General features: G+C 52.8%; 1 protein-coding gene across 1 annotated transcript in view; it reads left to right on the top strand.

The window, feature by feature from the left end:
* EFCAB6 (EF-hand calcium binding domain 6) overlaps nucleotides 1–25,844 on the top strand; it is a gene marked incomplete at its 3' end in the record, with an annotated part of 172,103 nt that extends 146,259 nt beyond the window's left edge. Inside the window, 6 exon segments of the mRNA XM_082850474.1 lie at nucleotides 7,371–7,598; nucleotides 16,311–16,541; nucleotides 17,841–17,994; nucleotides 20,072–20,256; nucleotides 22,959–23,108; nucleotides 25,722–25,844. Coding sequence (XP_082706600.1) covers nucleotides 7,371–7,598; nucleotides 16,311–16,541; nucleotides 17,841–17,994; nucleotides 20,072–20,256; nucleotides 22,959–23,108; nucleotides 25,722–25,844 — 1,071 coding nt within the window.
* Between the last annotated feature and the right edge of the window lie 1,966 nt (nucleotides 25,845–27,810).

Genomic DNA, 27,810 nt, shown 5'->3' with positions numbered 1-27,810 from the left:
CCCCAGTTCATCAGCCGGCACAGTGCGCGCTGGGAGACAGCCCAGTCTGGGCGGAAGGCGACCTCAGAGACACTGGGATGTGGGGCGCGAGGAGCCCTGAGCTGGGGCAGAAGGGGTGGGCTCGGGGTGAGTTCTGCACAGAACTCACCCCGGGCCCCTCCCACGCGGGCTTCTTCCCTCTGACCCCCCACTGGTTGGGGCGGCCTCTTGGGTGGGTCCAAGCAATGGCAGGATTCAGAACCCCTGGATTACACTGTAAAGCTTGCTTTTTACTAAATGACATACGTGGCTACGTTTGAGCCTGAGAAAAACTCCATAAAATTGAGGTGTTATTAGTCAGCTCTTTGATGACTGTGTGCTCCATATGTTGGGACATTATTTCTTTTATGTATTTCACCAACACTGTCGTGTCGTCACAAAGGGGACCAGGAATCTTCCTTTGGGGACAGGCGACCCATACTTCTCTGTGACATCAAGAGGGACAATTGTCTAGTAAAACAAGGTTCCATGAATACCCTTGAATAAATGAGAGAAGATACCTTCAAAACATGTAAATCATTCTCTAACTGGGTCAGACCCGTAGTGCATAAGAGTCTACTTTGTTTTTTTCTTTTTTCATTTGAAAAGTCACCGGTGTGCGCAGTTGTCAGATGGGGGGCTGCGGGGAGGAGCGCTGAGGACGCAGGCCCAGCGTCTCCTGCTCCAAAGAATAGTGGGGACGGAAGTGGGCGCCTCTCCGTCTTGCAGCTGTGATTCCTATCCTGAGGGGACCTTTTATGTAAAGCGTAGTTAGTTTTGGAAAGTGACATTTGCATCTGAAGATAGTGGTGTCTTTTCTGATTAGGAGAAACATTTCTTCTAGTTATAGAAAAAGCACTATTTTTCCCCATTCAGATATAACGATCACGTGAGAAGTGCTGGGGACACAAAAGCGCCAGACCAGGAGCCATCTGTTCTTCCCTGGCGTCTCCAGTCACTCAGAGCTAGGCTGGCGGTGGTGGCTGAGCGGCTCTGCAGAGAGCAGGATGGGAACCAGAATGTGGGCGCCTAACAGCCTCGAGCCCAACTGCCCTTGATGGGAGAGCCAGGAGGCCCTACCCTCCAGAGGCCAGAGGCTTCTCCGGGTGGCACGGGGTGGGGAGCAGCGTGGCTGCGTCCCCTGGGGCCTGGGGACCTTCTGGTCAAGGGCTGGTCCGTTGTGCACAAAGACGATGGCCGTGGTGCTGCGGGGGGCGGGGTAATGAGTGATCTTTGTTTTCAATTTGTGCCCTGTTTGTAGTTTTCTACAGTGAACATGCAATAATTATCTTTGCAAGCGGCAAAAGAATATCTCTAACTGGCAGCGAGACCACCTTTGTGACAAACATAGTCCCCTCCCTCTCGGTGTCCACAGCCTGGCCTCTGGCTGTGGCTTTGGGGATGTTGAGGAAAGCGCTGGTGGTGCCGGAAGCCGGCGCTGCTCTCCTGAACTTCCCGCCAGCTTGTCGAGTAAGGATAATAGCACCCCGGGTGCCAGTTTTCAAGGATTTGCACCTGTACCTCCTTCACCTCCTGGCTCAGTGGTTTCCTCTTCTGGAGGCTGTTTCCATCAGTTGTGTCAAGAGCACATGACCCGTTATAATCTCTGCTCACCTGTGAGACTGGCCCTCATCTCTCTTCCCCCCCAGACCCCACCCAGGCAAGACTACTTAAGGATTATTGGTTACCTCTGTCTCCCCAGCATCTAACGAGGAGCCTGGCACACAGCAGACATTCCAGGGGTGTCTGTGGATGGCTCAATACAGTCATCTCGGGCGTGCGTTGAGTGTTCATCCTCTGTAAGTGCATCGCGTGTGCGTGTATCACACGCCCGGCAGAGATGCTCGCCCTCCCCCCAGGGCTCTGGGATTCAGTGTGACCCGGGTGTCACTCTGATCCCTGCACAGGTGGAGAGCGGGCAGATTCACATCCAGGGCAGTCACACCGAGCAGGGCTCCCCGACCAGCCGTTCCTCCACGTGGCTCGCAAGCAGGCTATCCCGGCCCCGCAGCCTCAGGACCGCGACCCGTGGGGCAGGCAAGACTCCCGGCTTGGGAGCCCCACCCAGTCCTCTGCCTGGCTCTGCCCTCGCTTATTCCTCATCCAGAGAACAAGCGTTAGTACTGGGGTGTGTATATATACACGTGTGTGCATGTGTGTGTGCTCGTGTGATCATTTGGACCCTTTTGTGGCCCCTTTCCACTTAGTGCACTGCAGACATTTTACCATATTGTTAAACTATTTCTTGAAACATTCTAAATAGCTGCACTTTCATCCATCTTCTAGAAATACCGTGTTTTATTTAACCATTCTCCTACTTTAGACATCTAAAGTGTTGCTAATTTTTTTTTAATTTTGTGAATTCCGTAAATAATACTGTAATGATAATTCCATGTTTATTTCCTCAAGGAAAGTCTTCAAAGGGTAGGTACCAAGTCAAAGGATAGGCACTTTTATGTCTCCAGATACCTTATTCCCCCTTTTCCAGCACTGATATTGTCAATCAAGAAATTTGCATTTCTTAGAAGAAAAAAGTGGAATCTTATTTTCTTTTCCATTTTTTTTGCAGCATGACCAGGTCAGAGTTTTTTGTTTTTTGTTTTTTGTTTTTTTGCGGTACGCGAGCCTCTCACTGTTGTGGCCTCTCCCGTTGCGGAGCACAGGCTCCGGATGCGCAGGCTCAGCGGCCATGGCTCACGGGCCCAGCCGCTCCGCGGCATGTAGGATCCTCCCGGACTGGGGCACGAACCCGTGTCCCCTGCATCGAACCCGTGTCCCCTGCATCGGCAGGCGGACTCTTAACCACCACGCCACCAGGGAAGCCCCCAGGTCAGAGTTTTCTAACAGGAGACCCAGGGTGGCTGCCCAGAGCAATCATTCATTTGATTGGCTGTGTGGAGACACTGTTTATCCACTCTTTCTTTGAACAAATAGCAAGGTCCCGCTGTGTGCCAGGTTCTTCTAAGCACTCAGGAATTCAGCAGTGCACAAAAGACTAGACTTGCCTTGAAGTTTATTTTCTGTCGGGATGAGAAAGACAATTAGGGTAAATATGAGGTGGATCAGAGAGTCATACGTGGGATGGAAATGAGCAGGGAACGCGAGAGAGAATCTGGAGTTCGGCTCGGGAACGTGATAAAAACCCTGAGAGAAGGGCGAGAAGAGCAAGTGCAAAGGCCCTGAGGCAGGAAGGAGGTTGCTGTGAAGGAAGCACAGCAGGAGGCTCTCACAGAGTGAGGTCAGAGGGAGTCGAGGGCAAGCCATTGTGACACCCTGCCTGTTACTCTGAGCAACATGGGAAGCGGTTTGAGAGTTGTGCCTGACCTGATTTGCACTTTAAAGAGATCGTCCTCAGGGGAAAATGACTATGGCTTTTTGATTATGGCTCTGCCCTCCCTTACCCCTCCATCCAGAGAACAAGTGCTGACACGTGTGTGTGTACTTTAAAAGACTGAGGGTGGAAACAGGGAGGCTGATGCAATAATCTGTGCAAGATGATGGCAGCCTGGACCAGGGGGTGAGGGTAGAGCGGTCAGCTTCCAGGTATGCACTGGGAGCAGAGCCCCTGGGATTTGCGGGTGGTTTGGGTATGAGTGATAGAAAGATCCGTCACAGAGGACTCTATTCTGAGCCACTGGGACCATTTCCATTTGCTGAGCTGGGGACCTCAGAAGGACTGTGTTTTGAAGCTGATGACTCAAGAAAGAAGAAAGAATTTTCCTTTGTGAAACTCGGATGTTCTGTTTCGCTTGGGAGGGCCTCTCTCCCCCAAGGTTATCTTGGAGTCAGCCAGCTGTGTCCACTGATTTATTTGTATATTCTGGGCCTAGCTCTTCTGATTCTATTATTCTGATTATATCAAGTTTATGGTGTTTTTATATCTGGTGGCTCAAAAACATCATTACTAGCCGTTTCCAAAAATTTCATGGCAAATCTCACATATTTCTTTTTCTTTACCAACTTTAATATCTATGTCTAATGAGTCCCCCAAATATCCATTGAGATATTTTTTCTTTTTTTAAAATTTTTCTTTATTTTTTTATACAGCAGGTTCTCATTAGTTATCCATTTTATGCATATTAGTGTGTATATGTCAATCCCAAGCCATTGAGATTTTTACTAGAGTTTTATTGATTTATAATTTGAGAAAGGTTTTACCTTTGGAAGTAGAGTCTTCACATCCAGGAACATAGTATGTGTCTCTTTTCATTCCAGTCTTGCTTTAATAACCTTCAGTAGAATGTGTATGGCTTTCTTTGTATAGGTCTTATGCCTTTCAGATGTAATCTATCCCAAGGTATTCCGTAGCTTTGTCATTAATGTGAATGTGGATTTTTTTCACAATGCAATTTCTAACTAGTTATATTTACTGTTTAAAAAAGAAGTATTGTTTTTTTTGGTATTTTTTACTTGAATCCAGCCACTTTCCTCATTGTCTTGAGATTTTCTAGTTGTAAAATCATATCCTGAATCATGATAAACCTTGTTTTTCAACATTTATACTGTTTATTTCATCTTGTCTTATTTCAAAAGCTGGAACCTCTAAAAATGTGACTAGCAGAACTGACAGTGAGCGTGCCTGTCTCGTTTCTGACTTTAATGGAAGTGCTTCGGTGTGTCACCCATGTAACATATTTGCAGATAGTCTGTTAATATTCTCGTGTTTAGGATGTTCATTTTATTTCCATGTAGTTTATATGTCCTGTTCTATTCTATACCATTTAGTCAGGAGCGACTGCCGAATTTTGTTAAATGCCATTTTGCCATCTGTTGATATGTGACCTTTGCTAATATAAGGAATTGAAGTTTTGCTAATTCTTGACGGATTCTTATTCTTGGAATAAACCCTAATTGATCTTGGTAGGCCCTTTTAAAATATGGCACTAAATATTCCTAATGTTTTCTTTTTTTGATGTATTTGCATTTATATCCATAAACTGGATTGGCTTATATTTTTCTTTCCAAGTGTTTTCTTTATCACACTTTTGTATTAGGGTAACATAAAATGAACTGGAATACTATATATATCTGGAATAATTTGACTAATGTAAAAATTATCTAGGCTTGACACCTTTTTACTGATAGATGGTAGATCTTTTAAGAGCTTTTTAAATTTCTTTGGTGGTTACCTGTCTATTCAGGCTTTCCTATTACTTAAGTTAAATTTAGTAATCTATATTTTGCTCGAAAATGATTCAATTTCCTCCAGAGTTTAAAGCATATTAACTTAAGGTTGCCCATCCTACTTTGTTAGAATTCTTCCATATCTGTTGTTAAAATAGTAGTGTTTCCGATTCGTTTTGTGTGTTAACGCTTTCAAAGAGCAGTCACACACACCGTCTCAGGGGAGCCTTGATTCCTCCTGGAAAGATAAGGAAACTGAGGGAAGCATGGTTAAGTGGCTTGCGGGGTCACATAGCCGGTTAGAGGCAGAGTCTGGCCTCAGACCGGGGACCCGCCTTCCCCTGCAGGACACGACCACCTGTGCTTCTTCCAGTTATGTTCACCTGGGGTGCGTCCTCCTCAGGCCCCAAAGGTGTGACAAGTGTAAGGATGGACTTCGAGCCTGAGTCTCCATCCAGAAAAGGTCCCTGTACTCTCTGAGCACCAACACCCCTTGCGATGTTTAGGGAAAGGCCCTCCTACCTAGATACAGGGGGTACATTTTCAACTGTTTGAACAAGCATAAGATGTGTCTGTAATATCACTTTTTTTCTAGAATGAAAAAAGAAAGGCGTTCATTCGCTTTACAGATGGCTCCAAATGGACACGTTTAAAAGCCTCTGTTAACCTTTGGGTGGTCAAGGATGTGGTGGGCTGTGGTCTGAGTGTGTGTATGTTCACGTTTTGGGGGATATTCCCAGCGGCATCTTGTGTTTGATACAATTTCATAAAGTAACGTTATACTCTGTCCTGAAGGCTAGTAGCATATAATACCTATATTGCTATGGAATTGCTGAACGTGAATCATGACCAAGTTTTAATACAGGCTGGGGGGATTAGATTGATCATCTGATAAAGTGCTGGTGCTTTGAAAGAACTGTTATCCTAGCTAACAGTCATGAAGGGTTTTGATGTGGAGAAACCCAGTGTATCTGAGAATCCACTCTGGTACAGGGGCAGCATGCATGCCTCCGTTACCCCTGGGTTCTCACGGAGCCCGGTCTCCCCTCCCACCCCGGGGCTCCATCCCGTCCTCATACTCCAGGAGCCGACCTGCTGATGCAGTGACCACAGGTGTAGCTTCAGGGCCTTTTCCTAATTGCAGCAAGTAGAGGCACATCAGGGCTGCAGCCCTGGCCCTGTTCACTGCCCTCGCAGGAGGCTGGGGACTCAGCCGCCCCCCACCCCGGCTCCGCCCTTCCAGCTCCAGTCTCCTTAGTGCCCAGGATAGACAGAGGCCCTTGTCACTTCCAGGGCTGCCGATGGTCACTAAGGAACTTCCCTGCTCTTCCTGTGGTCTGTCCACCACACGGATCGTCAGCCGATGCACACTGAGATGCTGAACGTGGGCTGAAGGCCCCTCCAGCTCACCTGGCCACGAGCCCTTTGCCAGCACATCAGCCTAAACATCCAGTAAAAAGATCCTTCCTCTGCTCCTCTTTCCTCGTGGCTCACCCCTCCCCCCAGAAAGCTGTCCTGGGGTGCAGACAGGGCCTGTCCCTCCTCGGGGATTCTCAGCACCCTGGACAGCGCCCCCAGGCCCTGAAAGCACCTCCCAACACCCGGCTGTCCTTGCCCTACGAGGGGTGCTGAACGGGCTCCAGGCCAGCGGGCGGCTCCGTTGTCCCCACAGCCTCCAACTGCAGGAACCTGCGCTCATCAGGATCAAATCCCTGCGGGTCTCAAAGTTTCAGACCCAAAGGGACACTTAGCCGACAGCGGTGCTGCAGCACAATGCGGTAGCAGCCATCCAAAACCGCCTTTCACATTCTAACTGCTGGCAGTGTAAATTAATCAAACTGAGGTTCGGAAAATGAAAGCAGTCTGGATCCACATCCCTGTTGATTCCCTTACCGCTCAGAGCAGACACTCACCGCGTGCTTGTTACACAAACCAGAGGACAGGCTGAACGAGTGAAGGGACGAGGGGAAGAGGTGCGCCCTCCCCAGGCCTGGCCCGGCCCCTTGCCCTGCCCCACGGGGGCCGACATGCTCTGCTTCTCCTCCGTGGCAGGTCAGCCCAGGCTTCCCCTTCCGCCAAATCTGCCCCTGCAGTCGGGCCTCTGGGTCACACTGTCTCCTGCCTCTTCATCTTCCTCACTAAGCTGGACCTGCCCTGGCTGAGGCACGCGGAGCCAAGATGATTCTTCGTTTGTTAAATGGATCAATTTTCCATTCTGTTTTGCCCAGGCTGCTGCTGAGTGGGCTGAGAAGATGCCCAAAGGCCCACCGCCCATATCTCCCAAGAAAATGGCAAACCAAGAGGTCCTGGCCCGGCTCCACAAAGCTGTGACCTTCCACTACAACACGATCGCCCAGGAGTTTGAGAACTTCGACACCATGCGGACCAATACCGTCTCCAGGGACGAGTTCCGGTCCATTTGTGCTCGCCACGCCCAAGTTCTGACGGATGAGCAAGTAAGAAGCGCATTTCCTTTCGCCTCCTAAGCGATGCGCACAGAGTTTAAGGCTGTTCTCTAGTTTCTTAAATACTTGAACGTTTTTTGTTGTTACTTAGTTTTAAATCTTACTGGAGACTCACGGAGCTTTCTGTTTATGTAACAGGGATGGATCGCGCCATTTCAATCAGGGTGCAAATGATATCACTTCTATTTTTAAAATCAAATTAAACTCGGCTCCAGCTACCACTGTCCTTCTTCCTCCTTCCCCAGATCATTCCTGGGCTTAAGTGATCCTAAGAGGGGGCCAGTGTCTCCCCACATCTGAGCTGGGAGTGCGGGGCTAAGGGCGGATGTAGAGCCGGTAGGCTGCTCTGACGCTCCCACCACCTCGCGGCTCCCGGCCTCTCCCTGGTTCTGCTGCCGGCGTTTCTGGATGCTCTGGAGCTACCGCCCCAAGCACGCTGGTGACACGCCCACCCCCAGTGGGCCTCTCCACTGTCCACAGGCTGGACACAGGCCACCCTCTCTGAGGGCCTCTTGCCCATCACAGATCCCTCACAAGAGTTTCTCTGTGGTCTCTTCCCCAAGGACTGAGCTGGGCTCTTTTTAGCTCAAAGCTCTAGCAACCTGCTGCCCTGGCCTCTTTGGCCCTTCGTGGCTTTCCTAGGGCAAGAGCACCTCCCAGCAGGACGGCGTTCCAGGGGCCTGCCTTGGTCACTGGCATCAGCCGATAATCTCACTGAACGTCCGCACTGGGGAGCGGAGCCCTGGCTGCTTGGTCCTCACTGTGCCCCCAGCACTGAAACGGAGCCTGGCACAGAGCAGGTGCTCAGCATGTCCCGGTGAGTGGACGGTGTCCACGTTCCCACCCCCATCCCAGCAGGCCAGGGGCTGAACAGCCGATAACAGAGCACCACTGATCCAGTCCCAGAAGCAGATTTCCCTTCTTCCCAGAAAATGCACTGCTACCATCCCTCTTCAGTTCTCAGGTGAATTGATGCCCCATCCATTCCCAGAGAATAGTTCAGATGAGAAGGGAACTCCAAAATACTCACAAAAGCAACCCCGCCTCCCCTCTTCCTCCTGGCTCTGCTCAGGCCCAGCCCAGGGGGTCCCTACAGCTCCCCGTGTGGAAATGTCATTCCTTCCCCTCCAGAGCTGGGCCACTCCAAACTCAAGTCTCACATTGTCAGAGTTTTAGGGTAAGGACTGGAAGTATTCACAGGGAGGGGTGATCATCACGTTCACCCTCCATCCCTACTTAGGCCTCTGAACTCACTGCCCTAAAGAATGAATTTGTTAAAGATATTAGTAATATGAACATCAGATTTCACTTTCCTAAAATATCACCTTTTTTAGGCATTATGATCATTTCTGCTAAGCAAAAACAATGCCCTATTTCCAAACAATTCCGTCCCACAGAGCCTCCAAGCCAAGTGAGCTCTCTATGTGCAAATATCAATACTTCTTTCCATCACTACAAATGGATAGAAGCCTTTAAAATTAGTACAGTTGCATTTATTATTCTATGGGGCCAACTAATAAAGGTTGGTAATAAAGATTTTTAGTAATAAAGATTTTAGTAATAAAGATTTTTCATTCCATCTAAATGAGCAAAATTTTACTCTAATTATAGGTATAAATTAATGACATGCCGGCATATCTGGCATTCATAACAGAGAATTTGATTCTAATTGCCCACTAAGAAAGCTTCACCATTCCCGTCACAGACAGCACCCCCCACCCCCCACCCCCTGCAAAAAAATCAAGCACTTACTTTTGAATGCTGCTTTCTAAAAATGCACGGACACATCTCAAAGACAGTCTGCACCATTGAGAACATCAAAGTCTGGCATGAGTACCGTGGTTTAAGTTGGGTGATGATTAACAGAAATTGTGCTATATTTGGGAAGGATGCTTCTAGATACAGGCTAGTAAACAGAAAACAAAAGCCCCAGAGATCCACATGCTTTCTTCTTGCATGAGTTGCTTAGCCAGCGACCTTCTTGGTTGGATGGCCCAGTGTCTGGCACAGTAAGACACAGAAGTAATTTGCACTCTTGACATGTCTAGACCCCTCATGCCATCACGGGGAAGAGTTCACCCGAGATACTGGGACAGTTCCGACCACGTTAAACAGTTTTCAGGTACAGATTCCATGACTTCGTTTATCTACATTCTAAAGACTTATCTCTAAAAAATCCAATCATCGTGAATCTGAGGGGCCAGCTTTCTTGACTTACAGAGCTCCGTAAGTAGGGAAGCGCCACATCTTTGGAAACCTTTTGGCACAATTAACCTTTCAGAAAAGGAGAGCGACTTTCAGAGCAGATGCAGCCAGACACTGACAGGTCTTCATGGCTCTGCATGAAGCGTGTTATAAAAGCCTGTGGAACTGGGTCCACCTGGATCTGGCTTAAGGTAGAGATCCCATGGGGAGAGCCTGTCCTGGTGAGGCGATTTAGGTCAGTCCATAGCGACCGCATGAGGACTTTGAATGTGCAGCTATATTAGGGGAAGGAACCAGCAAACATTGCTGAGCATTCCAGATGTGATATTTCTAAAACAGACAGCTTCAGGAAGAGAGAAAAATGCAGGCAGACTTGGGTTTCAACCCTGCTTCTGCACTCGTCCAGCTGTGTGACCTTGGAGAATTATTCAACCTCTCTGAGCTTCAATGTCCTTCCCTCTGAAATGGGACAGTGCTCCCAGGCAGATCCAGGTGCCCTCCCCTCTGCCCAGGCTGCTGTCCTGCCTTCCCCATCTTTGCCCGCGAAGGCCCTGCCTGCCCCTTCCCCCACCCTCTTGTATCTGGCCACACCGACTCCCTCTTCCAGACTCACTTCGAGCCAAGTGAAACCTTTTCTGACCGCACCTTTACCTGCTGGAGCTGGCCACGCCCCGCTTTGCCCTCCCCGCCCCCCCCCCACCTTGAGCTCTCCATCATCTGGCTGAGCCCTTGGGACACCCTTGCATGTTCTTGGGCACAGAGCTTCCTGTGTTGGCTGCACCGTGAGTGCCCGAAGGCAGCACGCGTCCACTCCTTCACTTATTGGGGGCCCTCTGAGCTCAGAGTGGTGATGTTAGGTCCGAGGGAACCAAGGCGGGCCTGCTCCCTGCCTCCGTTGAGTCTGCATCCTGGGAGGGTAGAGAGAGGTTAAACACCTGCGGTACATTATTTCTGTAACTCCACACCGCTCTCTGGTGCAAAGGGACGTGCAGCGTGCTGGGAGAGCAGAGCTGGGGGCTGACCTGGACCGAGGGGTCAGGGCTGTTTCCCTGAGGACACAATGCTGGAATGTGGGCGTTGCCTCTGAGAGAAGACGGGAGAGAGCAATGCAGGCAGAGACAGCATCCTCAAAGCAGGTGCCGTGGGCACGCTGCTTAGATGGTGATGCTGCCAGCGGCTAGTGGACACCAGAGACACACCCTGCCCATGGGGTCTGTGTTCCCTGAGGGGCTGGCAGACAGTGAACAAAATATGTGTATGTTGGATGGTGACAAATGCTCTAGGCCAAAAAAAAAGCAGGCAAGAGGGTAGTGCTAGGGAATTGGGAGGGTGTGTTGTGAGTAGGGCGGTCAGGGGAGGCCCCTGAGAAGGCAACATCTGATTAAAGACCTGGGTCAGGTGGATGGCTGGGAACAGCGGAGGTTGGATCATGAATGCGTTTCAGAGTTGGAAGCAGCAGAATTTGCTAATGGATGTGGGTGGAAGAGTGAGAAGGGGAGTAGAGGATGGGGAAGCCAAAGGAGCCGTGGATGGGGTGCTGTGGGGGGCAAGGGGGAGGGGAGGGCGGGCGTGGGGCGCCTCACTGGTCCATTGTCCACAGTCACACCTTCTGTCCTGCTCTCCTTCCTGGTCACTTTCTTTTTTGCTCAAGTACATCTTTACTTGCTCTTTCAGGGGAGAGGAAGCCCGAGAGCTTCCCTATTTCACCCTCGTCCTCAAAAGATAGTTTGGCTGGGGATAGAATTCTAGGTCCAAGTTTTCTCTCCCTGACCCTTTCAAGCGGTTTCTCAGTTGCCTTCCAGCATCTCTCAGTGTTGATGCGACATCTGCTAATTATCACATGCTTTCTGCAGGGCCCCGATCCCAGTGGGAAGAAAGGCAGGGGCTGAGCTACTCATGCCACTTCCTTTTTACCAGAATGCTGCTCTGAGACAAGGGGTGAGGTAGGAGTGAGTGAGGAGAGAGGAGCCAGCCGGGCTGTTCGGATAAGTCCCAAATGCTCCCCACGCAGCTCGCCCAGGTGGGTCTCCTCAGCGTGGTCGCCACCGCCGGGTGGTCCTACAGTTGTCTTGGCCTGGTCCTAGGGACTGGACTCCTCCTGCCTTGGCCTCTAGGCTTTTGTCCTCAGTGACTGTGGACACTAGCAGCACAGGCCAGTTCCAGTTTCTACGTCAGGTAGTGGGTGATGGCTTGGTTCTAACTGCCCATCTCACATGGGGGCCTCTTGTCCCTGTTCCTGAGACAGTACCGCCCTCCACCTGCATCATACCATGCCTCGAATGCCATGGGTTTCTTCTCCATTTCTGTTTAATCCGATTTCCCTGTTGTGTTTGAATAAGGACAATGCATTTTATTTATTTATTTTTACATCTTTATTGGAGTATAACTGCTTTACAATGGTGTGTTAGTTTCTGCTTTATAACAAAGTGAATCAGCTATACATATACATATATCCCCATATCTCCTCCCTCTTGCGTCTCCCTCCCACCCTCCCCATCCCACCCCTCTAGGTCATCGCAAAGCACCGAGCTGATCTCCCTGCGCTATGCGGCTGCTTCCCAGTAGCTATCGGTTTTACATTTGTAGTGTATATATGTCCATGCCACTCTCTCACTTCGTCCCAGCTTACCCTTCCCCCTGTCTGTGTCCTCAAGTCCATTCTCTACGTCTGTGTCTTTATTCCTTTCCTGCCCCTAGGCTCCTGAGAACCTTTTTTTTTTTTTTTAAGATTCCATGTATATGTGTTAGTATACGGTATTTGTTTTTCTCTTTCTGACTTACTTCACTCTGTATGACAGACTCTAGGTCCATCCACCTCACTGCAAATAACTCAATTTCATTTCTTTTTATGGCTGAGTAATATTCCATTGTATATATGTGCCACATCTTCTTTATCCACTCATCTGTCGATGGACGCTTAGGTTGCTTCCATGTCTTGGCTATTGTAAATAGAGCTGCAATGAACACTGTGGTACATGACTCTTTTTGAATTATGGCTTTCTTAGGGTATATGCCCAGTAGTGGGATTGCTGGGTCATGTGGTAGTTCTATTTTTAGTTTTTTAAGGCACCTCCAAACTGTTCTCCATAGTGGCTGTATCAATTTACATTCCCACCAACAGTGCAAGAGGGTTCCCTTTTCTCCACACCCTCTCCAGCATTTATTGTTTGTAGATTTTTTGATGATGGCCGTTCTGACTGGTGTGAGGTGGTACCTCACTGTAGTTTTGTTCTGCATTTCTCTAATGATCAGTGACGTTGAGCGTTCTTTCATGTGTTCGTTGGCAATCTGTATATCTTCTTTAGAGGGACAATGCATTTTAAAAAACTAGTTTGCACCTCTCTGCTGAAACTCCCCATCTGTTCATGCATGCTGGGTACCTTTTCTACTAGATCCATTAACGTATTAGCCACAGTTGTTTTAATGCTCCTGTCTGACAGTCCCCACAGTGGGCTCATCTCTGACTCTTGTCTGTCGATAGCTGTATCTCCTGGCAATGGGTCGGTTTTTCTTTTGTTTGTATGTCTCAAGATTTTTAAAAAACTGAATGCCAGACGTAGTGCGAAGAAGAATAGTAGAGATGGTGGCATCAATGGTATTTATGCCCGGAAATGGGCGCACCTCTTCTCTGTCAGGCTATGAGTGTGGCAGCGTTGTTGAATCAGTCTGGTGGGTAATTGAGCTACATTTGAATTTTGTTGTTGCTACTCCTCCCCAGCGTCAGATCCCTCCAGCAGAAGATTGCCCAGGGCCCCCGGGCTTGAGTGGGTTTTTATGGCTCCGCCCATGGCTTTGCTCCTCAGTAGAGGAGGGTCTGGAGAAGCGGGCCGTGTTTCCGGTCCATCCCCCACCAGTGGCTTCACGTGCCTCTTGGGAGCAGTGGCAAAGGCTTGTGAGTGTGAGCGTTCCCTGTGCCCGTGACTCCCAGCTCTTCTAGCCTGAGCGCCAGCCCAGCTTGGCCTTTAGGAATTTGCTAACATCTCGGCTGATTTCTTCCCATCCTCGCACTTCCTCCTGAGCCCCACCAGGCATGAGAGCTGGCGCGTCGGGCTCTCCTTGGAGCCTCGGGGCTCCGTGGAGTCCAGTCCCCTCGGCTCCTGCAACCTCAACTGTCTCATGGGCTCAGGAAAAGTTCTGAGTTTGTAGGTATTTGGCTTTTTCTTGTTAGAATGGGAGTGGCGTTCGCTTGCCGCTTTCCACATCACAAGCAGAAGTGGAACCCGAAGTGGTGAATTTTTAAGTAGTTAGAAGGTAGTTGTCTGCTACTCTGCGTTTCCAGGGGACCTTTCAGCAGGCGTGCATTCTGCCCTGTCACCTGGAAACTTGCTGACATGCAATGAACTTGCCTTTCAGTTCCTTCACAAACCACAGGAATTTTACCCGGGTCTCACGTCCAGTTCACAGGCCCATAAGTTTCCAGAGTCTACTTCTGTGGTACCCATTTCCAGTCTTCTGATGCCCCTTCTGTCCCCACAGCCCACACCAGCCACCATCCTGTGCTGCATCTCCAGGCTGCATCAGTGTCCTGGGCTGTAACCCATCAGGGCTGAAGAGCCACACGTGGGCCTCCACTTCCCCACCCGCCCAGGCCCGTCCTAGCAATGTGTATTCTGCCCGTTGAAGCCCCTTTAGTTAGAATAGGATAAGAATAGGGTTTGCGCGGTCCTACCTTGACCCCGCTTGCCTCACAGGCTTTCATTAGGAAGGTGGTGGGCGCCTGCCTCACCTGCCTGAGAACGAGCCCCTTTTGTTGTCCGTGGCCGTTCTGCAGGCGTCCTCATTTCCATGCTTCAGCTCTTCACTGCCTCCTGAAGCATTCATGCCCATCCTTTGTATCTGTCCTTAATCACATGGCCTTCCTCCCACTTGCCTCCCAAGTCTTGCTAAGATACGAGAGCATGAGAGCCCACCAGCAGCCCACCCTCTTTTAAGCCACATCTTTGTTCCTTAAAGCCCTTCCTGAGAGTTGTGATCGGAACACGGTTTAGCCCTTGCCTCCAATCCCTCTTCATTTCTAAAGGGTCTTCCCATTGTCTGATCAGTCTTATCATGTGATACGGATCTTCAGCCATTAAAAAAAGAAACATGTATTGAGCACCTACTGTGTGCTAGCACCTTTGCAAGATGGTTGGCATTCAAAGATGAAGCTCAGAGGATCCTTCGGGGAGTCTCTCAGCCAGGCTAGGTGTCCCCTCATGGGTGGTTTCATCAGGATGCCAGAAGGGAGAGAAGAGGCTCCGGTCTGCCCAGTGGTTCTGGAAAACTTCCCTGGAGGAGACCGGTGCGGGGGTTACTGCCCTTGGTGATGATGCTGTGGCCTGTCTGAGCCCATGTGAGCACTTTCTCAGGGACCCTCACTTCCACTCCCCCGAGTAGTTTTCCCTCATTGATCAAAATTAAAGCAACATAAAACTACAGGTGTGATAAATGACACTGAACTATACACACACACATGAAGTTGTTACGTAAGATGTAACCTTGGAGGGAAGTTGGGTGGAGGGTCCCTGAGGACCTCTCTGTACCATTCTTGCAACTTCCTGCAAATCTATAATGATTTCGAAATAAAAAGCTAAAACACATCAAGAATGTTGTCCCAAACTAAGCCGTTTTCCCTTCTCAGGGCGTGGAATATTCTCCCTCTCTTCCTCACCCCTCAGTACTTCATTTCCAGAATTTCAAGTAGAGCCGGACGTGGTCCCTTTTAATATGCTTCTGGAAAACCCCAGTGGAGCCCACAAGGCAAGCCGGTTTCTGACCAAGTTCAGGCACAGGGTAGGAACATCCCTCCCATGGCCTCAGGGGTGGAGAGGCCGCTGCACTGGGCCTCGGGGGGCTGTGGAAAAGCAAATTGGAAGTAAATTACCATCTTCTCGGCCCCCTGAACAGCCCCCGAGTCATCAAGGGCGGCTCACTTGGCATTGAGTCATTTTGCAACATCCCTGCCGGGCCGCGTGTGGCCCTGACCCAGCCCGTGACATCGGACGGCACCGACACAAAACCGTAAACTTGTGCTGTTCTCCAGATGCCTCCCCTTTCATCTTGTGAGAAGACATTGTTTGCCCTGAGGGCGAGAAAAACTGCGGCGGCTGAGGGCTGCAGCACCTGTGCGTTGTTCGCAGGGCTCAGGGGGCCTTCGAGGAGCAGGAAGGAGCCCGACTGGGCTCCCAGAGCGAGGTGGGCTGCGGCTTGATTTGCATTTTCTCCTAAAACATTCTTCTGTCCTGCAGCTCAGTCTCTGTGACTACTCACAAGACTTAATGGCCTTAAAGTGCCCGCTAAGGGCCCAATTTAATTAAAAAGTGTCCTGCAGAAGCCACCCACGATCCTCCCGTCTGCTTTCCCAGGAAGCCGCAGCCGGATGGGCGTTTTTCTTTTTTCAATTTTTCATTTGACGTGGGCCCTGGACCCCTGCGGAGGAGAGCGCCTCTTCGCTGGCTTCTTCCCCACTTCTGAGGGTTTGCCACTAACCCTGGGAGGTAACCTCTGCTTCTTTGCCAGTTTGATAGGCTCTGGGACGAGATGCCCGTCGACGCCAAGGGAAGGCTGCAATACCTGGACTTCCTCAGCAGCTTCAGCTCGGGGAAGGCGGCCCCGCCGCCGGCCCCGGGCGCCTCGGCCAAGGCGCAGAGAGGGTGCGGCGTCCCCGAGGTCTCAGAGAGAAGCAGGTCTGCAGGGTCGTCGCCCACTCGAGACCTGAAAGCAGGGTCCAAACCGCGGAGTCACCCCTGCGTGAGTTCCCGTCTCGCAGCATCTAACTGGGTCCACGTCCCGCCGGGGCTGGGGTCCTAGTGTCCCCACAGGGTGTGGGTGACCGAGAAGGTGGCCAGGGTGAGCCTGGGGCGGGGGGCTCAGAGGAGAGCCACTGGTGGGTCCTCTCAGTCACCTGCCTGGGAGGGGAGGTAGCTGTGGGCACGGGGGTGTGGGAGGGAAGAGTACAGAGGATTCAGAGCAGGGAGGGACCTTGGGGGCGGGGGCGGCATGTCAGCCACACGGAGGGCATCCTCTCGGACGAACGCAGATGCCCCGGGGTGGACAGCCCCGCCGTGGGCCACAGGACCCGCAAGGTAAGTGTTGTCACACCCGTTTTACGGTTGAAGATACGAGGCTCTAAGAAGGGTCCTCGTGAGTTCAGGTCGCTTGTTACACACAGAGAGAGCTGATTTCAAACCCAGGCCTGTCTGACTGCACGGCCCTGGACCTGGGCCGAGCCACCCTGGCCTGGGATGGGGAGAGGGGCTCAGCCTCGCCGAGGCTCCCCTTCCTCTGCAAGAAGCTTGATGGTGTCTCCAGGCGAGGGTTGTTGAGGGGATGCCAGTGGGCACAGGAGCACGCCCACCGCCGAGCCTCGTGCACGGCGAGCGCTCATTCATTCCTTGGGCCTTCGGTCAACACGTGTTTATCGCACGCCTACTACGTGCGGAGAATGAACACAGGTCCCTGCCCTTGTGGAGTTTACGGCCTTGGGGGTGATGGGCAAGAGGAGTGAACACGTAAGGAAAGTATTGAGTGAGTTAAAGATGGTGTATGGAGCAGAATGAAGCATCCCGAAGGCATCCACGCCTCAGCCCCCGGAGCCTGTCATGTGTACCTTACATGGCGAGGGGCAGTCAAGGTTGCAGAGGGAGTTAAAGTTGCTAATCGGCTGACTGCAAGACAAGATTGTCCTGGAGTGTCCGGGGGCCCGAGGTAATCACATGGGCCGGTCACTGGGGACACAGAGGCAGAAGGGGCATACTGGAGAGATGCAGTCTGGGGGAGACCCACCCAGCGTTGCAGCTTTGAAGGTGAGGGACGGGGCCACGGGTCAAGGAATGTGGAGGCCTCCAGAAGCCAGAAAGGGCCGGCTATACATTTGTTTCCAAACCTGTTTCTGTTAAAATGGTAACATTACCGTTTTTGTTTTGTTTTTCATTTTATTTCTGAAAATAATGCTGCCTGTGAAATTGTGCGCCTGAGTCCTATCTGTGAGTTTCTCTTATTACTTCCACGTGGAATCTCAGGTTACAAGACAGTTTTCTATCTTGCTAGACCCCCGCGAGCACGACCCCGCCGCTGCAGAACTGCGAGCCCGTGGAGAATAAGCTGCGGAAGAAGATCCAGGGCTGCTGGCGCGAGTTCCTGCGAGAGTGCCAGAAGAGGGATGCCAACAAGCAGGGCGAGATCCCCGCCACGGAGTTCCAGGGTGCGTCCCGTTCCCTTTCCCCCTGGGGATACAGGGTCACCTCCCAGCACAAGTCCACTCCTCATGGTGGCGGCAGGGGAGTGACACAACAGGGACCCAGCGGGGAGCACCTCGATAAACCCCCAGTATGGGGGACAAGGACTCCTAACGCCTCAGCCCCTAGCAGGCAGGTCCACACCTTCCCGATCAGGTCAGCACGCGAAACCACGGGCTGGGTTGTGGTCTCTGGGCAGGTTGTAAATGGTAACAGACTTGCAGAGCTGAGGGAGGTGGGACATGGGCGGGGCGCAGGGGACAGCTGGGGACCCAGCTCTGCCCTATTGATTCGATTTTCGCCGTGTAGCACTTGGGTAGTCTTGAAATAAGACCAGTTAGACAGACGTACACTCCCACTAATTGTTGCATACTGTTTACACAACCTTTCACATTACAGGAAAACCTGACCAGGTCACTCCTCTGCTTAAAAGCCCCCTCAGCCCATCCCCCACCCCCGCCGTCTTTAATATATGGACCCCTTTTAAAGGAAAGCGTTTTTCCTGAGAACCGCCTATATCAACATAAACTACTTTTATGGTGTCAACTCTTTAAGTGAACAGCTCCTACCTCGCCCCGCCCAAAAAAAACCACTTATGAGTTAAATATAAAAATTTGAAATCAGTTATAATTAAACGATGTGACATTGATTTGACGTGACATGTCTCGCTGAAACGAAATCACCAGTGTGGGTTTCAATGCACGTTGGCGTCCCCCTTGTTTTTTAGTTAATTCTTTTGATTTTGAGAGTGATGAACCCTAACTTGCTGTTCTTCATCATCATCACCATCATCACTGTTTTTCTTTTTAACCGTGAACTCCCGTAAGCACCCCATCCACGGCTCTGACAGTGCATCCAAAGTTCAGTGCTCTGAAAAAAAAAAACACACTGATTAATTTTCAGAAGTCATTCTGTATTTTCTATACGTGTTGGATGGCCTTCTGCAAGTTGGAACCTCCAAGGCATCTAGTGGCCATTCCCTTGGGTCCCCCCGCCCATGTCCTGGGTGCACCGTGCCCTCCTACTGCTTTCCTCTGTGCAAAGGCAAAGAAACCTGTTTGCACAAGCGCAGCAGCGTCTTCTGGGCTGCGCTGGTTTGAAGACGTCATGTCTATAAATCCCACATCCACTGGTTTTCCTCACTAACCTCTACAGTTAATGCAGCACAGTGTTCCACTCCCAGAAACCTTGTTGCCTTCGTGATGTCCAGTGGAAGTCTCAGCTCATTCACCTTAAACTAAAATCCTTATCCTACCTCTCTTCCAATTACGCATCGTGACTCCAAAAGAAGCTTCGTCTGTATACCTAGTAAAAGACTGAGCACGTGTATGAGTGCAAAGCAAGGGGGTGTTGACATCCTGACATTGCCACCTCAGGGCAGCCAGGAGGACTCCCCAGTGCGGCATCGACGTGACCCTAGTCAGAAGGCCAGACACAAACCCTCAAATCGCGTGGCGGTTGTCTCTTCCGGGAGGTCCATGTGTTCCAGAATACACATTCTAGATCATTAAGGTGAAAACTCAAAATGCATAAATTGGTGTAGCCTGGGAGACCCTTGAGAGCATATCTCGGAAGCACAGTTGGAAAATGCTTGCTCGGGGGCCAGGTCTGAATCCCTGACCCCCAGTCGGGCCCCTGCCGGACTCAACCCCAGCACATGGAACCTTCCCTTCTCCCCTCCTGCCCGGCTCTGCCCCGACTCCCGTCTGTTGGGACCATCCCTCTGCCTTCTCCCCGCCTGCGTTCGTAAGCCCCACGGTGTCGTGTCCGTACTGCTGTGACCACAGTGACGGTGACCGTGCAAAGCCAGGCCGGCAGGCAAAGCCTGGACCGAGGGGGCCCAGCAGGACGCGGGTCCCCTCCCTCCTTGCCGCACTTACCTCGTCGCGTGCCTGTGTGTTTCCATATCTGTCCGGCCACCAACCATGAGCCTGTGAAGCAGGCACAGGGCGTCTCAGCCAGTGATGAGTGAGTGAATGAAGGCGTGATCAAACGAATGAGTGAACCGACCGCCACCAACTGAACTGACGTGTTTGCCTTTAGCTCTCGTGGAGAAATTCAACCTGGGCGTAAACAGAGATGAGTGCCGGCAGCTCATCGACAAGTACGACTTAAAGAACAACGGGAGGTTTGCTTATTGTAACTTCATTCAGAGCTACGTCCTCCTGTTAAAAGCAAAGGAAACCTCGCTGATGCAGAGAATGAAACTGCAGAAGGCGACTAAAATGGTACGTGAATCGTCCAGAGGAAAGGGGTGGGGCTGGGGCTGAACGGGCTTCCTTCATTTTTCTCAGTTCTGCCTAAATCCCATTGTCTCACTTCATACAAACGGTGGCCCCATAAGGGCCTGGAGACCCCAGACTGGGAACCAGCAGCCTGGATCCCAGGTTCTCAAACTGGCTGGGTGGCACATGCCCACGGGCACCTCTGTGTGGCGAGCGTCGGGGAGAGTGTCAGCGGCTCACACGGCCACCAGGAGCGGGGGGTCTCGGTCGGTTCACTGGAGAGGCAGGTGGGGTGGGACCACAGCAAAGGGAAGCGCCTGTAGCTTACACATAACCGCCGGTTCACTCCTCAACTGTCTGAGACGGGCTGGCCTTGCTCCTGGTGTGGGCGGCCAGTCGCAGAGCCTTTCTCTTTCTTGCGTAAACTACACCCGTGATGCATGTCTACAGTTCTCTTCTCGTTTCCTTGAAGAGGAATGAGACCCTAAAGATGCTTAAATGGCAACTGGAGGGCCTGTGCCCTAGATTTTTACCTTTTTTCTTAATCATTTGTCATTTTATGATTCTCACCCACACCCACTTCAGCCACGCTGTTCACGGACTCACCTTTCTCGAGTCTTTCCACAGCATGAAGTAGAACAAGCCTTTTTCACACTCATATTCCATCACCTATAACGCTGAATTCAGTTACATTGAATTAAACAAGTACAACCGTCCTTGTCGACCTGGGAGCAAACACAGCTGAAACCAGCTGCTGTAGGGCTCAGCTGCGGGGACCAGAGGTGTGGGGCAGACCTGACAGCATAGGTGGCGGCTTAAGACTGCTGGCGGCTTAGCCCAGCAAACAGTGGATTCCATCCATCGCAGAACTTTCCATGCAGCCGAATTTGTCATTTTGTGCTAAATCGGGCCCCATCTTAGCATAGTTTCTAGTTTAGCCAAGCAAAGGCTTAGGCCAAGTTAAGGAAGTAAAACTTAACCTTAAGACAATTCTTTCTCTAGCTCAGCTTTTCTGTGAGTGGAGAAAACACTGTCCTTGGTGGGTCGTCAGGGGACACAGGAACATAGCTGGAGAACCATGGAGACCACACAGCCTTCAAGGCTCCCCCAGCTCTGGCCCTCCTCCACCTCTCCCGGCCTCAGCTCCCCCTTCTGTAAATGAGGGGAGGCGTGCTGAGCCCCTGGGCAGATGTCCCAGCTCGCCTCTGTGTGCCACTGCCTCGCCCCCCAGCTCCGGTCTTTCACCCAGACGTGCCCACAGCCTCCGCTCTGCGGCTTAGGCTAGTCCTGTCTTACATCCTGGGCATGATGGACAAGGAGGTGAGACTCCCCGGGAGCCTTTCCCAGGAGAGAGTGTGGCCAGGGCCTGCCCCTGCTCCTGCCCCTGCCTGGTCCCCGTGCCAGTCCCCGTCCCCTCTGCAGGCTGTCCAGGCCCCACCATGCCAACTGTCTGCCGGCAGAGTAGCTGAAAGGGCCGTTGCCTTTTCTGGTGCTTTGGGGGCTTTCTACAACTTTGACAGCAGAGACACCCTCTGTGGAAGTGAGCTGGGGCTTTGCTTTGGGGGGCTCTTCTAGAGGACTCCTGGAGGGGTTGGTGTACAGGGCTGGATGGGAAACCCTTTCTCAGGCCAAGCTTGGGTGTGGGAAGGGCAAGTGCGCATACAATCCCTTCTCTTCCGTGCATGCTGACCAGCTGATTGGATAAATTGGCAGCTAAGGAAGCTATAGGGTATCTGGTTTCTATCATAGGTGCTAAATTATACAAAAATTGAAAGCAGTTTAACTTTGTGCTAATTTGTTTCATGTAGTGCCATGTTAAAAATTAAACTTTCCCGGGGCTTCCCTGGTGGCGCAGTGGTTGAGAGTCCGCCTGCCGATGCAGGGGACACAGGTTCGTGCCCCAGTCCGGGAAGATCCCACATGCCGCGGGGCGGCTGGGCCCGTGAGCCGTGGCCGCTGAGCCTGCGTGTCCGGAGCCTGTGCTCCGCAACGGGAGAGGCCGTAACAGTGAGAGGCCTGTGTACCGCAAAAAAAAAAACTAAACTAAACTTCCCCCAAATGTGTTACACATGACTGCCTAAAGTCCACCTCTGTGATACTCAGATGTGCTTTGGGGCCAAAACGTGCTAAAATATCTTGTTTCCAATCTAATAAATAGCATCTAAATGAAATAATCGTAGTGTAGTGTACTGTCTAATTACTAGATATAATTACAACCTTGTGATTTTTTTAAAAAACTCTGTTCATTATAAGAACGTACTAGAAGACCCCAGCTGAATCTCTTTTTTTCCCTCAGACTGTTTTGAAATTGGCCGGTTATCTGCCTGTCTCTCCCCTCAAGTACGTGGGGAGGGGCTCCCGGGGAGGCAGCCTGGCAGGTGTTGGTGTCAAGCGGAGCCTCCCTGAGCCTCCATTTCCCAATCCAGGAAATGGGGCTGTGGAGACCTACCTTCCTCCCAGGGTGGGGGAGGAGCGGAAGGAGGCGCACAGGCGATGCTGTTTGTGATCATTCCACACATAGACTTGAAATGTGCGCTTGCTGACTCCATCCTAGCTGGGAGCGTGGGGTGGGGAGTGAGCAGGGGGCCAAGACGACAGGAGCTGGCAGCCCTCCTCCCTCCCTTCGGGCCATGGCCTGTCCGCTCCATCCTTCCCATCCGAAAGCTCCTTTCTTACCTCCTCTTGGTTTTTGGTTCTTTTCCCAGAAAGAATGCGGTGCTGAGACTTCTTCCTTTTATGCCGCTCTGCTGCGGATTCAACCCCAAATTGTGCGCTGCTGGAGGCCGATGCTGCGCACACTCAAGGCCTACGACGAGGGAAGGACGGGGCTTTTAAGCGTGGCTGATTTCAGGATGGTGAGCACAGCTCTTGTGCGGCTGTGACCTCTGACCAGGAAGCAGTTGCCAAAGGCCCATGGCCAGAAAACCTCCAGAAAGGATCCGCCGGCCCCCAGCGGAAGGCCCGGGTGTGGGCAGCTGTCCCAGACCTCACTTCCCCACTTCCCCCAGGTTGTCAAGGGCCGAGTGCACGTGTCCCTGTGCTGCAGACCCCAGGCTCTCCTCCCTGAAGGTTTCTAGAACCCTGCAGGGACGTCCCGGTGCCAACACCTGAGTGCCGCTGCCCTCGGGGCAGCACGACAGCTGCTGCGTCTCGCGGAGCCCTGGCTGCACTCCACCCCGCGCCAGGCCAGGCCTCCTCCCCAGCCCCCCTCCCAGGTCTTTATGGGGGGAGCCGGCAGGGTCACAGAGCAGAATGACAGCATCGGGGGGGCCGAGGCGGGGTCCCAGGTGTGCGACTCAGGGCCCACAGACCCCAGCCCTGCCTCGCAGGAGCCCCGGGGTCGGCCCTCCCCTCTCCCGCAGCCGCCCTCACGTGGAGGGGCTGCCCACCGCGCACCACACGGTTTGGTAAGCAGCTCTCCCGACAGAGCCTGAACCCTGGTGCCTTTCCTGCCCCGCGCAAGTCCAGCATCCACGGAGGAAGGTGGTCTGGAGGGAGCGCCTCGCCCGCCGCAGCCGCCCCTCTGGAGCAGAACCTCTTCGCTTGGCTTTACCCTGCAGAACCTTGGGAGCGCTTCTCCCAGAGGAAAGAAGCGGCCGCCCTCGAGGGGGACTTAAAACTCCCGCGTTCAGAATAACGTAGAACTCCTCGGATTGGCAGTTTCTTGACCCCCCTCTCCTCTCCTGTCTGCGTCCCCACCCCGGCCACTGAGGTTCAGAAAATCATCGAGGTCTAGAGCATTAGATTAAATATCAAATATTACAGCCAGGAAGAAAACTCAGTCAGGACATCACAGAGACAAGGGGCTATGGACTCAAAATGCACTTACAAAAAATGTATTCCTTAGACTTATCTGTGCTCAGCAGCTAGAAAAAAGTTTTTTAAGTCAAAAAGCTTTTCTTAAATAATAATGTAGGAAGATGAACCGCAGCTGGAGGGCCTGGCGGGGCTGCATTCTCAAGGGCCTCGTGCAAGGCGCTGGAGGGCGAGGGGCCCCCTAGAGCCCCAGTGCCACGCACGGTGGGTGGGGGCCAGGCCTGTCGCTGGGCCGGGGCCTCCGTGCCCCACAGTGGCAGCCAGCTCACAGCGTTTGTCTTTACTTTGGGGGCCAGTAAAATTCTCAGCCAGAGAAGGGAAGGAAGTGGGTGAGCTTCTGTTAGTCTCCTCGTCTTCAGGTAACTTCCCAGGAATTCGGGGTGGGTGACAGCAGGGAGAGGGCAATAGAAACGGAGACGTTGCCCTCAGCAGAGCCAGAGCCCGAGACCAGATGGGTGCTGGGACCCTCTGGACACCCAGGCTCAGTCGCCTTTTCTGCTCTCAGCCCATCAGCCCCATAGCAAGGCCAGCTGACCTCAGCCCCATGGTCCCGGGCCTGTCCTGCCGGCCCCAGAGGAACGTTGGGCTCTTCTAGCCCCACTTTCTAGCCCCCTCTGAGAAACAAATTATAACACAAAACATAGATGGGGAATGTATAACCTAATCTTTATCTAATAGGGTATCTATCTATTAAAATGTGTCTCAGTTGCACATAACAGAGGTGAAAAAAAAAATAACAGCACCTTAAACATGGTAGAAGTTTATTTCTCTCTCACATAAAAGAATCTCAGAGGTAGGAAGTCCAGAGCTGGCATGGTGGCCGGACAGTCATCGGGGACATCTGTATTTTTTTCTGCTCTCCTCAACACCTGACTTCCTGCCTCAAGGTCGCCTCATGGTCCAAGATGGCTGCTAAAGCCCCAGCATCACTTTCACATTCCAGGCAGCAGAAGAGAGAGAAAGAGGGCACGCCCTTCTTCTTTAGAGACTTCCCAGAAGTCCCGCATAACATTCTCAGTTAGTTTTAACTGGCCAGAACATACCTAGCTATAAGAGAAGCTAAGAAATGTCACCTTTTTTAGGTGGGTGGATCCCAGCAGCCTGAAAATCAGGGTTCTGATAACAGAAGGGGAAAGGGCAATTGTTGTTGGTTGGGCAATAGCAGACTCTGCCATGGGCTGCATTACTGTTGGGTTATGACGACTCCCTGCACCCTGCACCTGCGGGCCTGCCCTCCTCCCTGGGTGGGCCGCACCCCGAGGCCCCCCTAGCTAAGGCCCTGTGGCCAGGTCTCCCCTCCAGTCCCCTCCTCTCCGTCCATCCTCCTCATCCTCCACGTTGACCAGCCTCACTACCCTTCGGGGAGGCGATTGTGGGAGGGCCGGCTAGGGGTAGGGAACCCCAGCGGCTCCCATCTGAAGGGAAGTCCAGGGGTCTTCGTGTCCCGCACCCGTGTTGCTGGACGGAGCTGCCCTGTTGGAGGGGGGCGGGGGGTGGGCAAAGAAGAGGGGTGGGGAGAAGGGAAGCGGGAGAGAGAGCTGCTGGGGGCAACTCTGGAGGTGGGCGGTCCAGGCTTGGGGCGGGAGGAGAGGTGGGCTCATGCTTCCCTGAGTGGCTCCGAGACCAGCGGGGGATCCCCGTCTCTTCTGCAGGTCCTGAGGCAGTACGGCATCAACCTCTCCGAGGAGGAGTTCTTCCACATTCTGGAGTATTATGACAAGACGCTGTCTTCAAAAATCTCCTACAATGACTTCCTCCACGCCTTCCTTCAGTAGGGGGCCAGCTCTGCGAGCCCAGCGTGGACAGACGGGGACTGCAGGGCCTGTCCCCGAGACTAGTAAAATCTATCATCGGGCTGTCTCACGAACTTCCAGAGTGTCCCCAAAACAGAGCCCACACCCACGCCCGGCCTGCGTCTTTCCGAGGTCATCCCAGGCCCAGCGCTGGGCTCTAGCATCAGCAGTGGCCTTCCAGAGGGCCTCGGGGCTGCCCCGCTGAGCCTCGGGACCCTCGTTAGTTTGAGCAAATTAAAATGTTAGTCTCTGCAAGAATGACGCTTGAGGCTTTAAAGGAACCACCAATGATAAACTTCAAAACTCAGACTTTCTGAAGGTTTTATTCACAAGAGCTTGCTGGTGCCTCAGGGCCGCCACAGCACTTCCTCCACCTGGGTCACATCTGTGCCCCTGCTGGGCTTGTCCACAGGGCCGCCTCTCTGCCCCTGGGGACACAGGCACCAGCCTGACGTCACGGAGGAGCAGCCGGCATCTACGTCAGGCCCCACGTGTTCTTTGGGGGCTCAGCCTTTCCAGGGCCCGGCTGAGCTGACCGCTGATGGGAGCCACCCACCAGCGCCCATTGCGGGAGGGACTCTTGCTTGGACACAGCAGGGTGTGACAAGCTGAGAGAAGTTTTCAATTGCCGCAGTCCTTTCCACCCATCATGAAGAAGATGGAAGGGAGACAGTTTGCTGCCTCCTGGAAAGTTCTGGAAGGAACAGAAGAGGCAGGCAAGAGAGCTGCCCCTGAGCTGTGTGACCCCGGGCTGTCAGGGAGGGGTGGGGGCAAGGAGCCTCCACTGTCACCCTGAGCAACACGCGGCCAGCGGACCTCACGTCCCTCAGAGGGACGGCCGGCCAGCGCCCGCCGCGGCCCCAGCCACTGGAGGGCGGGTTCCCCAGGGCCTGGGCAGCGGCCTTGGCTTCTCCTCCCCTTTCCTGTCGTCACTGCCATGGCCACGCCTCCTCCTTTCCCTGCTCCCACGGGACACAGACACGGCCGCTGACCAGGGAAGGAGTCAAATGTTCAACCAGAGACCACGGGAGCTCTTAGGAAGCCAGAGCAGAGCTGATCTCCTGTGAGCCCTGCTGGCTGCACAGCCACTCCAGCGGGCCGGGTGGGGTCTCCGTCCCCAGTGGAGAGATGGAGACCCTGAGGCCCAGGTGGAGGAGGGAAGGACGCCCTCTGGGGTGCCTGAGGAGTGAGGACATGGCTCCTTGCTTCCTGCCCCTCAGCCAGGCACCCCGCAGCCCGGCCGGGGGCATCGGGGACCAGGCTGAGGAGGTCTGGCTGGGCCAGGACTGCGGAGACCCCCAGATCCCAGAGAACCTGGGGGCCCTGGAGGAGGCTCAGAGGATGAAGTTGCCCACTGCGGAGGGTGGGGGTGTGTGTGTGCGAAGGGGGAGGGGTTGCCCTGAGGGCAGCCTGAGTTCAGGGAGGAGGGAGGGAGGGGCCTGGTCCCTGCTGGCCCCAAGTCGGTGCTGTGGAACAGGAACGCCCTTGGCCCCAGCAGCTCTTCTTTCTAAGGGGTGGGGGTGGGAGGATGCCCTGCCTTTGTGCCCCTGCCCCGGCATTCGGGGCCCCACCTGTGTGCCCAGCCCCCATCCCGTGTGCCTGGCTTCAACCTTCTTGAGATGCCGCTCACACTGTGCACCTGCTCCTCAGGGAATGCTAACTTGTCCTTCAAAACTCAGTGCAGGGCTTCCCTGGTGGCGCAGTGGTTGAGAATCTGCCTGCCAATGCAGGGGACATGGGTTCGAGCCCTGGTCTGGGAAGATCCCACATGCCACGGAGCAACTGGGCCCGTGAGCCACAACTACTGAGCCTGCGCGTCTGGAGCTTGTGCTCTGCAACAAAAGAGGCTGCAATAGTGAGAGGCCCGCACACCGTGATGAAGTGTGGCCCCCGCTTGCCACAACTAGAGAAAGCCCTTGCACAGAAACGAATAACCAACACAGCAAAA

This window comes from Leucopleurus acutus (genome assembly GCF_964270905.1).
Source record: "Leucopleurus acutus genome assembly, chromosome: 11".
Classification (NCBI taxonomy): Eukaryota; Metazoa; Chordata; class Mammalia; order Artiodactyla; family Delphinidae; genus Leucopleurus; species Leucopleurus acutus.
This window is presented reverse-complemented; position numbering and strand designations above follow the sequence as displayed.